The sequence below is a fragment of the Belonocnema kinseyi genome, chromosome 10 (genome assembly GCF_010883055.1).
Source record: "Belonocnema kinseyi isolate 2016_QV_RU_SX_M_011 chromosome 10, B_treatae_v1, whole genome shotgun sequence".
Classification (NCBI taxonomy): domain Eukaryota; kingdom Metazoa; phylum Arthropoda; class Insecta; order Hymenoptera; family Cynipidae; genus Belonocnema; species Belonocnema kinseyi.
Genome location: NC_046666.1, coordinates 109,504,493 through 109,517,995, shown reverse-complemented (window position 1 = coordinate 109,517,995; position 13,503 = coordinate 109,504,493). Strand labels below are relative to the sequence as shown.

Below are 13,503 nucleotides of genomic sequence, written 5' to 3'. Positions count from 1 at the left end.
GCGGTGATTGGACAAAATACTAACAGAAAAGCATTTTGCTCGACACCTTGACAAATGTAATTCCATGTAGAAACGTGCGTTTAAATAAAATATTTTACCAAAAAAGTTACCCACGCTTTAACTTGACAGACTGTATAATTACTAATTAGTTATAAGCATTCTTTTTTAAAATATTCTTTTTCGTTGAGATATATCACATCTCACTATTCAAAAATAAAATACATAAATAATTATTTAAAAAATAGCTGGTAAAATTGTTGGTTTAATTATATTTTCAAATTTAAATTTTCGAGCCAACACCCAGCTGTATATGAAGAGGGAGTGTTTAGCGCCATCTTTACTACTCCTTTATTGAGCGTGATCGAGCGTCGCATTCGCATCAGAACGTTGGAAGTGGACGGTTTTTGTGTTTATTAAGTAAGTTTTACATTTTTCACAGTGATTTCTTAAGATTATAAATGGTTTTGTGAACTTTGAAGGATTGACTACATTAATGTTGTATGTGGAATCTGTCTCATTGAGCTTAAGAAGCTACAACCAGAGAAGAAGAAGTGACTGAGCGTCAGCTCAGTCATAATTATAAATTTAAATAACATATCTTCTTAGTATTCCCATATATCCACTTGCTTTACTATGACATAATGACTTTTTGAGGTTAGGTAAAGGAACTGTAGAATAAAAACTCATTCGCATTACTTTACTCATTACTCGTTCACATTACTTACTTATTTTTTTTACTGAGCATTACTCATTCACATTATGTGAAATTAAGATGGGTCATTTAACCCAATCATTGAGCTCTCGAGATCATGGTTATTTATCTTTTCGGATCATTTTGCTCTGCTTTTAGGTTTTATATGTGAGACTAAACAAAATGGCTGCCATTTTTCGTCACTGATATAATAGCGGCATAACCTAATATTTTGATCGAACCCCTGACAAGTGAAAAATAGATAGATAGATTTATTTCTCCATTGTGTGCTTTTACAATATTTGATGAACCCTCAATTACATATTAAGCTTAAATCTAAATTGCTTTTACGTCGTTCGATTTACATTTTTACTTAAATTTAATTCTTCCTTCTCTCTCACCTTCTTTTCAAAAAACTTTGTCCATTCGCAGATAATGGGGCTCGGCAATCCCACTAAGCATTCGTCTATATGTTTCTCTAGAGCTATTCCTGTTCTAGCCTCAATCCAATCCTTAATATCTCTGGATAAATTTGAGTTTGACTGTCCCTTCAACCCGGGACATCTTAGAATGTGGACAAGATTTTCTTCACTTTCCCCGCACAGTCTGCAACTAGTATCAACATATCCCTTGTTAACCGCTTTCCCAACGTTTCCGCATCGGATCCTTGTCCATTGCTCTTTAAGTGAGAAGCTGAAATTTGACCTATCCCAATATTCTTCTCTTCTTATATTCTTTTTCGAATTTTTGTATTCCTTACAGTAACTTGAGCTACCTAACTTTCCCCAGTCCGACTGTATTTCCTGATCTATTCTCATATTTTTTGCTCCTGCTAGCTTATTTTTCGCCTCCTCCTTTCTTATCCCTTTCCAAATCCAATTTATTGATTCCCCATCTCCAGCCTGTCTAAACGCTTTATTAAGTTTTGCTCCCCATTTGGAAGGATTCTTGTTCGAAATCCCCCGTAGTTCCTCTTTTAAGCAAATTTTTGGCCATCTATTTTTCTCCATGTCCATGATTTCTAGTAAATAGTTTCCTGCTCTGTTCCTTGTTTCCATTTCTAAACTGTGCATTCCAGATTCGAAACTCCAGATATAGCCTGGGGTGCTTCTATCTAGTCCCATTGCCATTTTTATAAACCCTCCCTGTAGCTTCTCGATTTCTTCTCTTCTTTTCCATCCCCAAATTTCTGCTCCATATAAACTGCCTGCTTTTACCAATGTATCCATCAAATATAACCTTTTCCCTAGTTTACTTATATTTGCCCTTTTCATAACCCCCCATGCAGCATTTGTGGCTATTCGCGCTTTTCCTACCATTTTTTGGATGTGCTTAGTATACGTTCCTCCTGTCGAGAACCATAACCCTAGATATTTATAGCATTCCACTATTTCAAGTTCTTCTCCTTCAATTCTCCAAAATAGGACCTTTTTCCTACCCCCCTTCCTAAATATCATTACTTTAGTTTTATTAATATTTATTTCTAACTTGTTTTCATTCACGTATTTTACTAATTCTTTCAGCATTTCATTGAGACCCTCGGCAGCATCTGCTACCGCGGCTAGTACATCAGCAAATTTGATTCCAAATATTTTTGTTTGTTCTATTACTGTTCCTCCTAAGTTATTTTTTTTCCAGCTTTCTTCTAAGTCTTCTGTAAAAATATTGTATAGAGTATGGCTTAATCGGCAACCTTGCTTTACGCCTTGCCTTTCCTGAATCCGGCTTGACTTTCCCTATATAAACTGTGTCCCGTATTCGTGATTCTGTTTTATTTCTCACTTGCGTGCCCTGCATCAGATAGTCTTCTATGCTTTTCGAATTTTTGCTCTCTGTCTCTATGAGTTTATCTTTTTTGCTAGGTCTTCCCGGTTTCCTTTTAATTATTTTTGTAGAATGATCAGCTGTTCCCTTGTCTGTATTTGCTTGGCTTGCCATCTTTAGTAAACTACTTGAAATACAGAGCTTGGCATATGGGCCGCCAAAAGTCACGAAATGATTTTCGTCACGGGAAATACCTAACCTCTCTTTTCAGTTGGCTATTACGTTTTAGTGCTTACTAATTTTCCTAGAAAGGAAAGAACATGAATAACACTCTCACAAATTAAGCCACTTCCCGTATTTCAAACACAATAACATAGCTGACGCTCCGCATACACTTTAGTATTTTTTAAAGCGGTTTGGTCCCCAAACTTGAGCGACCATCAAAAGTTTGCATCTGAGCCAAGACCTTCGGCCATCTTGAATATTTTTTTTACTGTTCCCAGTATCCTATTTTAGAATTCCTCTAGGCGTTTTTACATATTGTTAAACCTTCTTTTGTTTCAAATTAAAACCTATATTTTCATAAAATGAGCTGACGGGTCGAAGAAGGGATTAAAAAGTTATTTCGCTGAGAGTAAGAAGACCTCTGGAGGCTTTCAGAATCATTTTTTAATTTTTTAAGACTATATCAAGATGTAGAATTTCATTGCACATCTCTTTTCCTTTAGGCAAAAACTTGTAGCTTTTTTTAGTTTTCTGATTATAGCCAAAAAACTAGTTTTTTGGTGACAATTAATTTTGATTTGTTTTTAACTTCAACTTATGCTGAGTCAGACAGTTTTGAGAATTTCTTAATAAAATTTGCAGGGAATGTAGTTTGAAATGTCCTTCGATTAATAGAGTGAAAGTTATTCAAACATTTATTTTTTTAAATGTTTGTACATTTTTTCTAAGTGCGTCGCGCTTATCGGAATTCTCTAACTTCCAACGTTTTGTTTATCGAACGAATTTTGAGCAAAAAAAAAAATTCCAGCGAGAAAGTTGTTAACAACAGTATAAAAAAGTTTGGTGGAAAATTTTAGCTCAATCCATTTGATGTTCAAGAAATTATTAACGTTTCAATACGATTGCAGCTAGGTGACTTGCGCGCTATCTATAGTGAGAGTAACAGATTCAATTTATAATAACAGTTCACCGGTGCTAAAAATAAAAACTAATAAAGTAATCAGATAATATCAAAGTATTATGTATAAATAAGTAATAGTACATAATGTAAAATAATATATTCATTTAATATTATGTACAATTGGATTGTTCTATTTTTGAGACAAACTGTACAAAGGAAAACATAAACATCCGACGAGATTCAAGGGACTCTTAATTTCGAGAATTTTTCAATGCTTAAAATTTGTGCAATTTAAAATAGTCAAAGATCTAGAAAGTACGTTTGTTTTTCATTTATGTTCTAATAGAGCGTTAATATTTCTTGGCATAATACTAAATGAATCAATTAGTTCACATTGTGTATTATTATTTATTTATGCATAATACTTTGATACTACCTGATTACTTGATTAGTTTTTATTCTTGGCGCCTGTGAACTGTATTATAAATCGGATCTGAGACTCTCGCTACAGCTCGCGCGTGAGTCGACCAGCTGCTGTCAACTTAAGACGTTAGTAATTTCTTTAATATCAATTCGATTGGGCTAAAATTTGCCAGAAAACTTCTTTGTACTGTTGTCAACAACTTTTTCGTTGAAAGTTTTTTGGTTTGTCAAAATTCGCTCGATAAACGAAACGCTAGAATTTTTTAATTACTTTTGCTGTATCAACCGAAGGCTATTTCAAACTACGTTACTTGAAAATTTTATTCAAAAATCCTTAAAACTGGCTGACTGAGCAGGAGTTGAAGTGAAAAACGAATAAAAATTAATTTGTACAAAAAATCTAGTTTTTTGTTTTTAATTAGATAATTAAGAAAGCTACAATTTTTTTCATATAGGGAAAAGATGCGCAAGTACATTCTGCATCTAGATATAGTCTTTAAAAATAAAAATTCGAAAATGTTTAGGTAAGCTTCCAAGAGGTTTCTCACTGCCAGCGAAATACCTTTATGTGCCCTTCTTTGATCCGGCAGCTCAAATATCCTTAAATCTTAAACAGATGTTTTTATTATTTTTAGGGCGTAAAACATGGCCACTTTAAAAGAGTATTTTTTGGTCAAGTTTGTTCCTGAGACAGAGGCGGAAAAGAGAAAACCGTATGTAGATTGTACCAGAACGCAATGGGTCAATTTTTGTCCTAAAAAACGGTGCTTAGTAACCAAATTTATAGGTCCTCCATATGATGCAGAAAATAACGCTCTTCTCGAGTCTTTGTTGAAATGCAAAGCCAATGCACCAGAAGACTGGCCAACGAACCCTATAGAAGTAAAGGGTGAAGCCGGTATGATATACTTATAATGTAAGTACACTTTGCATGATTAATTACAATACAATAGATAATATTTGTAGAAGTTTCGAAGAAGAAATATTAGTATAAATCATTACGAATTTCAAACGCACAAAATTGAAGTTAAATTGAATAATTTCAACCCACATTTTCTACTGTCTATAATTGCAAACTTTGGTCAAAATAGTAAAACTTAAATTTGAATATTTTCAATTTTTAATCATTTCAATTTTCAATTCCTTTCATTAAAAATTATTTATTTTTGATCTATTAATATTTTGATCACTTTGTATTTGAAATTAAATAATTTCAAAAATATTGGTTAATGTATCATGAATAGGGTGCTCCAAATATTGGTAAGATACGACTATATCATTATGAATTTGAAAGCGTATAAAGTTAAAGTGAAATTCATTAATTTTAAACCGCGTTTTCTGCTTTCTACTGCCTATAATAGCAAACTTTGGTCAAAGTAGTCAAACCGAATTTAGAACAATTTCAATTTTAAACCTTTTTCATTTCAAATTCCTGTCCTTTGAAATTATTAAGTTTTAAACTTCTACTATGAGAAAACATACGTTTTTGTAAGTTTGGAAATTAAGAAAGGGTCGGCGCAAAAAATTCGAAAGAAAAAAAAGGTTTGCAATGTATTTTTGGATAACCCTAATGATTATGATACTTCAATTGGACATTATATTTTCTTGTGACTATTTTGTTTTGACGTAAACCTTGTATGTCTTGCATTTAAAGAATTATCATTACGAAAACTTTCAACTTAACAGTTTACAGACTTGAATTGCTGAATGCCTAGCTTTTAATTTTTGAACTTTTATAAATAAAGTTTGAGAATATAAAAGTTAACGTTTTATAAGTGTAAATCATTTTCTTCTATTTTTTTAGATACTTACGAAGAGGCTATGAAAAAAGTAACACGTTTAGAAAAAAGTGCATAAAAAGCGAAAGCAAGAAAATACTACTATACCTTCACCAGCATAAAAAAATAGAGCTGATGAGCCACACTTGAATAATACGCCGTCCACTTCCAAACCCGAAAACTGTGAATTCTCAAATAAAATAGCAAGTTTCATTGATACAGCACGGAAAATTAACATCGGACTACCAAAGCCTAGTACGTCAAAGAATGATGAAGACAATGATTCAGGTTCTCGTGAAAAAACCCAGAGTAAGAGGAGTGAGACTAAGCGGATTGACGGTAACTAATTCTTTATTCTTATATTAATTGATTATCCATTTTTGTGAATTATTGTTTTAATATGTTGAATTTTTATTGATTTTATTTCGAAATTTGATACATTTAGATCTCTAGTTAAAACTACAATTAAATGCTATTTTCAGATCTTCCTCTTGTTTTATCTGCTCTAAAAGGACTATCAATCGACATGAAGAAGTCCTAGCAAATCAAAGATTGATTTTACATCACTTAGGAAAAACAGATGCAACAAAAGAAAAGTTTTTCACTGAAAAGCACCAGCTTAATGTACCCTTCCAGACGGAAGACGAATTTGATGATTTTAACGTTATGCTAAACAGTGATGATATTTTTCGAACAGAATTTGTAAGTATATTATAAATCACAATTTTAAATTATGTTTATATTATATTTTATATAATTAAATTCTTAATTATTTACTTCTATCTTTGCAGACTTCTTCTTTGACCTACATTTTTGATCGGGAATTAAATGTATCAAAAAGTTTGACAAATATTTTAAAGAAATACCTCAGTCGCCATGTGTTTTTTAAGTTCACGGTGAAAAAAAAGTTGCGGGTAAAAAGCTTATGAACAGAACTCGTTTCTACGAATGTATCTCAGGTAAGAATTTCTAGTTGTATTATCATCATTCTTGTCAAAAATAAATGTACATGAATAGAACAACCTTTGAGCTCGATCTACGAGGTGTGTTCAAAAAATAAGGTGAGTTTATGATTTTCTAAAAAAGTACTCATTTCTTCCTCAATATTTATGTTGTCCCCTTCAAAGTAAGCCCCCTCAGATATATTATACTTGTGCCAACGCTTTTTCCAATCATCGAAGCACTTCTGATAATCATTTTGTGGTATAGCCTTGAGTTCTTTCAGCGATGCAGTTTTTATCTCCTTAATCGTTGAAAATTATCGTGATGCAAAAGCCACGAATTGTATTTCCAAAGTTCCGGACGTTTTTTGCGTATCGCCTCTCGCAAACGGCATGGCATGAGCCAAACGATATGCCAACATCTTCAGCAACTTCTCTGATGGTAATTCGGCGATTTTTCAACACCATTTCTTCCACTGCTTGAACGTTTTCATCTGTTGTTGACGTGCTGGGACGTCCAGGGCGAGGTTCGTCTTCGACATCCTCTCGGCCTTCTTGGAACAGCTTGTACCACTTATACACATTTTTCTTACTCAGAGAAAACTCACCGTATGCAACTGTCAACATTTCAAGAGTTTTAGAACACTGGATTCCATTTTTCACACAAAATTTAATGCAAACTCTTTACTCCATTTTTTTCGAAAGAAGAAAATCGCCGAGCACACCAAACCCTTCTAACCTTTTACGCCTCTGCCAGAAAAACAACACGAGCTATCTAGTCAAAACTATGCACATATGATCGTGACTGGTGTACCAACACAACAAAACAAAAAAATTAAAACTTGAATGTACGTAGACCGCGAAAATTGAAAAGTCACCTTACTTTTTGAACACACCTTGTATGTATTGCCATTTTAGTTTTATTCGATATATTTTTACTTCTGATAAGGGGCTTACTTTTTGAACACACCTTGTCTGTATTGCCATTTTAGTTTTATTCGATATATTTTTACTTCTGATAAGGGGAAAATAATAAATAATAAATTTACAAAAAGAATGCCATAAACAATTTCTGTTTTGGCACTGTTTTGCGAACTTTGCACTAAAACGACTATGGCAACCGTTTTCAGGAGTGGCTAATTAATGACAATACAGTTTACAAAACTTGCATGCCGTTATGTGGGCGGTTGCAGCGGCATAGCCAGGGGAGGGGGCTTAGAGGGGTCCAGCCCCCCACTCTCAAACTAAGTATTTTCATTATTTAATTCCCTTTCCCCTACTCTTTGCCTGTACGCACACCCGAAACCCCCTCCGAAAAAAATCGACGCCCCTACCCCCCGAAAAAATCCTGGCTACGCCGCTGGACGGTTCGGTCGTAAAATTTAGAGTACAGTGCATGGATATGACGAAACACGCAGATGTAAAGGTACAGTGCATTGTTTACAAAAAATTAAACGATCTTTTTGTAAAAAAATATAAATAATTAATGGATGTTCGAAAAATTGAAAATCGGCCAACAGTTTCCCGTACACAGTAATGGGATATTGTGCGTTATCAAGTTGATTTACGGATTTTATCATAAATTATTTTTCAATATCATAAATTTATTAGTTCATTTAGATATTTTAACCCTTCTGTTGCCATCCAAAAAAACTCACAGCGCCTACCACGCGGGTACCTGGGTACCCCGCCAATGAAATTGTTGTTAAAAGCCCATTGTAACTTGAAGTAACTATGTGTATTCAATGAATATTTAATTATTTATATTCTAGGAAGGTATTCCTACTTGAATATAATAATTTAATAATGGGCAGTGACCTTGTTAGTACTGAAACAGATATAACACGTGCGCAGCTACATCGAAAATTTTTTGTTTCCGAGAAGGCTCGGTATTGCGTCCATGAATTCAAGAAAATTCAATTAAAAATGTATATATTTTGTTATTATTTATAAAATTATCCATATTTACTTGATATACTATTATAACAAACTTTATTTTTATGATATACAGTATGAAGATCATGCTTTTTCTGTCGGGGTACCCGGGTACCTCCACGATGCTTTTTTTTTAATTGCTAGATATTTCAAGCTAAAAAATTTCTAAAAATATGTGCAATGAGAATTTCGATTGAGAATCAGTTAAATCATGCCGACTCGACAAGCATTCGGTCTATCTTTATTAGAAAAAAAGTTATTTAACAAAATGTCTGCCGATGGGTACCCGGGTACCCGGGTGGCAGCACAAGGGTTAACTAGTAGCTTTATACGCTGTCTATTTTGTTAAAATAACTTAAAAACTTCAAAATAATAAAATTATTTAATTTTTTTTCTTTATCCAATTCTAGATGTAAGCGAAATGAGAATAATGTCTCAAATTAAATTTTTTTAAATTGCTTTTTATTGCCATCACTAACCTTGTTAAGCTGGAACCACTAATAGGCAAACTCGTTGGATAAGGACTTCGAAATCCGGCACTTGTCGGAGACATTGGGTACATGCTTGGCGTGTGCCTGAAATCAGAAAACAATGCAGCACGTGAAAAAACTATTTTGTTCACCGTATTAGACTCATAACATCATAAAAAATAATATTTTTTACATCTTTTGAAAGGCTGTGTATCACATGAAAACAAGAACCGTTCAATTTTAATGTATTATATATTAAAAATGAAAGGACATTAAAATGGAACCGTACTTTGCGATTTATTATTTTTATACAATTTCAAAATTATTTTTTATATTCAAAAGTTAATTCAATGTATAGCTTTCGAAAAGTGTCCCAAACGCAGCTTTGACCTTTTGATCCCAATTTTCATAATCATCAATATCCTAGAACATTGATCTCAACCAATTTTTAATCCACAGGAAAAATACTATGATCAGAATTACTCGACGTTCTTTAAAAGACAGAAAAATAATTTTAAAATGTCGACCAGTGACATTAATCAGACTGGGGGTATGAAGAATTATAATCCAATGCAATAATGGTTAATTAATTAACCTTCGTTTTTTGTTTTTGCAATTTTGAAATTCTTCGGTTTGATACTGTTAACGAACACATCTATCGCATATCTAACCGCTCTGTATTTGCGAATAAAAATAGGTAAAAAGGTCGGGTCAGACTCCACTCGAACTCCCTGAACTCTTCGATAACATGTTAGACTAAATTTATATCAATTCAATCGTACTAACGAGATTTTTTAAAATGAATTTTGATGCATTTGGATAAAAAACTATAAATTCGACTTTAACAACAATTATAGTTTGCGATACTAGGCAGTCTGATAAGCACCTGAAAATTCTAAGAGGTGGCATTAGTATTCACTAATGTGAACCATTTTCGTCGAGCTTGATCCTTCAAATGACGCCTGTCAAAACTTCAACCATTTATGTTCACGCATTTGCAAGTTACAGCACTGAGAAGCGACTAACCTCCGAGTTTTTTTTAATATGGAAAAATCTGAGTTTCGAGTTTTGATCAAACACTACTATCTTCGCAAGAAAACGATATCCGAGACCAAGGCCAAGCTGGATAAGTATTACCCGGACTCCGCACCGTCGATTGGAACGATTCATAAGTGGTTTACCGAGTTTCGTTGTGGCCGTAAAAGCACAGTTGATGCTGACCGATCTGGGCGCCCAAAAGAGGTAACTACACCAGAATATATCGAAAAAATCCATAATATGATGTTGAATGATCCCAAAGTGAAATTGAGAGAGGTAGCTAATGCTGTAGGCTTATCATTGGAACGTGTAGGCAATATCGTGCATTCAGTTTTGAGCATGAAGAAGCTCTGCGCGCGATGGGTGCCGCGTTTGCTCACAGTGGACCAAAAACGAATTCGTGTGACAACTTCCCAGCAGAATTTGGCATTATTTTCGCGTAAACCGACCGAGTTTTTGCGCCGATTCATAAACATGGATGAAACCTGGATCCACTACTACACTCCTGAGTCAACGCAACAGGCAAAACAGTGGGTTCCACCGGGCCAAAGTGCTCCGAAGCGTCCAAAAACGCAACAACAATGGGTCGGAAACTATTTTCCGACCCATATTTCGGGTATTTTGGGATGCACATGGCATAATATTCGTGGACTATCTTGAAAAAGGTAAAACCATAACCGGAGCATACTATTCATCATTATTGGACCGATTGAAAATCGAAATCGCCGACAAACGACCGCATTTGTAGAAGAAAAAATTGCTTTATCATCACGAAATGCGCCTGTTCATTCATGCTTAGTTGCACAAGCAAAATTACATAAAATCGGCTTCGAATTGGTTCCTCAGCCACCGTATTCACCAGACCTGGCCCCCAGCGACTATTACTTATTCCCTAACCTGAAGAGATGGCTCACCGGTAAGCGTTTTTACTCAAATGAGGAGCTCATAGCTGAAACTAAGGCGTATTTTGGAGACCTTCCGATCCAGTACTTTTCGGACGGTATCAAAAAGTTAGAAAATTGTTGGACTCGCTGTATCGACCTAAAAGGAGAGTATGTTGAAATATAAAACTGACTTTGGCAAAAAAAACGTCTCCGTGTTTAATTTTTCAGGGACTTATCAGACTGCCTTTATATTATTATTACTTTATATTCTAATTTGATTAAATTATTTATTATTACCAATTTATTTAATACATTATTTGGTCAAAACCATCGCGTAACAAAATTAATATTCTAATTTTTAAGGACTTGTATATGATTTCATTGTTTCGTGAACATGGAATAATTAGCCTCCTGGGATGTACGGTAAAAATTAGATACTTACCAGGAAGCGGCGACTTGAGACATTTCTGGACTAAGCATAGAATATGGATACTGTCCCGCAGAGAAAGGGTACATTGGAGCTCTAGTAAGACCTGAAATAAATGAAGTCAATTCATTAAAACTTATTATTCCACACTGCAGATATTAAAAATTTGATGTTATATAAAGTGTGAAGTTTATGAACAGTCAGTGTACACTGCAAAAAATTAGTGATGCCGCCGAGTGAGAAATCCCGAGGAACGAGACGAGGCGGAAAGAGACATACCTGCGCTGTCTCGGTATCTCTCGTCTTATTTTCTTCGTCTCTTGGCGTCCTTCTTCTTTCTCGCCTCGAGTTTTCCGAGGACAGATGTTCGCTAGCAGAGGGTCAACTCGCAGAGCGTTTTTTCACCACTCTGCTGCGCTAATGCTAATTAGCATTCTTTAATTAATAGTTACAGTTGAAATCGGATTACATATTATACTTGTTTGTCCATTACTGATTAATTTGATATCAAAGACGACTATGTTACGATTTCTTGGAAGATTTAACTTCACTCTTCACAACAGAATATATTAAACGGAAATGTAAAAAGATAGGTATATTTTTAGGTCATTGGTAATTTAAAGACTTTAACACAGGGGTCTCCAAAGGTAGATCGAGACCCTTATTTCTATTCGAAACCTCGCACTAAAATGGAGAATTATGAAATATTTAATATTGTTAAATAAAACATTCAATACAATTGTAATTTTTTATACTCACAATTTAAATTCCCTAAAAATTGGTTTGTTTATAAATAATTCAAAATTTAATGTACCAATCAAATTAAAAAGTAACAAGAAAGCCACGCGTCCTTGAGTTTCTATTACCTAATATTAAAAACATAATCAATTTTAAAATACATAATAACAAAATTTTCAATATTAAAAGTTTAAAAAGTTGTTAAATGGATTTCAATAATTAACTATATTATTATATCTAACAAATACAACACCAAAAAATGACAATTTTTACGATCTGTTAATACCAATGCAAAGAATATTTCCCCTTCAGTTTCGATAGTGTTTTTCAAAATTTTTCTATTCAAAATAAAAAATTACTTTTTGTTTTGAGAGTATTTTCGAATCAAAAAGTGTTCGCAAATTTAAAATTCTACAATTTAAGCAGCTTTGACTTTGAAACATTTAATATACTTTAAAGTAGTATCAAATTAAAAATTATTTTTATTTAAAGCACTAATGCAATTTCAATTCCTTTGAATTTTAAGTCATCAATTTTTAAAGCTTTTAATTTTTTATATTTTCGAACTTTTATTCTGAAATAATTTTATTTACAGATTCTCGATTTGAAAAAAACTCTTTAAAGGACCCCGCACTAAATGTATGGGAAAATGGCTTTCGGTGGATTTAGCTGAAACTTTGTAATTTTTAAGGTTATAAGTGCCGGATGAAATATCCGTAAAAAAAATCCAAAAAATGGACAGTTTTAGCGCTATGCGGCGCTAAGCGCTCAAGATCAGTGAATAAAACGAATTACAACAGACTTTGTTACAAAAGCGATATCAACATAGAAATCACGGTTCAGATCGTGGTCTGTCATATTTCCGCCTACACCGTTGACTCATATAGCGCGCTTCTCAAAACGATCAAACGCTAAGCGCTCAAGATTTTCATTTGACTAATTACTCACTTCTTTAAAGGCAGAAATGGTACCCAAAGTAACATTAGTAACTAGTGCGCTCATACCGATAATAACATTCTACCTTTCGCAAGAGGGTTGAACGCTAAGCGCTCGAGATCAGCGAATAAAACCAATCCTAGTAACTTTAGCGACAAAAGCGATGTCACTATAAGTATCACGCATCAGAAAGTAGTCAGTAATATGTTTAGCCAAACCAATAAGTTATATTGCGGGCTTCTCGAAACGATCAAACGCTAAGTGCCCAAGATTTGAACTTGACTAAGTTATTACTTTTTTAAAGACAGAAATGGTATCCCAAGTAACATTAGTAACTAGTACGCACATCGAT

The 13,503-nt window shown here is 33.8% G+C and overlaps 1 protein-coding gene across 7 annotated transcripts in view; it reads right to left on the bottom strand.

The window, feature by feature from the left end:
* LOC117181487 (protein pangolin, isoforms A/H/I/S) overlaps positions 1-13,503 on the bottom strand; it is a 786,230-nt gene that overhangs the window by 215,525 nt on the left and 557,202 nt on the right. For all 7 annotated transcript variants that reach the window (XR_004468130.1, XM_033374197.1, XM_033374196.1 and 4 more), the window contains 2 exons: positions 11,493-11,583; positions 9,138-9,233 (listed from right to left, as the gene is read on the bottom strand). Coding sequence is in view for 6 of the 7 variants with exons in the window: in XM_033374197.1 (XP_033230088.1) it covers positions 9,138-9,233; positions 11,493-11,583 (187 nt within the window). In the remaining variant the exon portion in view is untranslated. The remainder of the gene's footprint in view (positions 1-9,137; positions 9,234-11,492; positions 11,584-13,503) is intronic.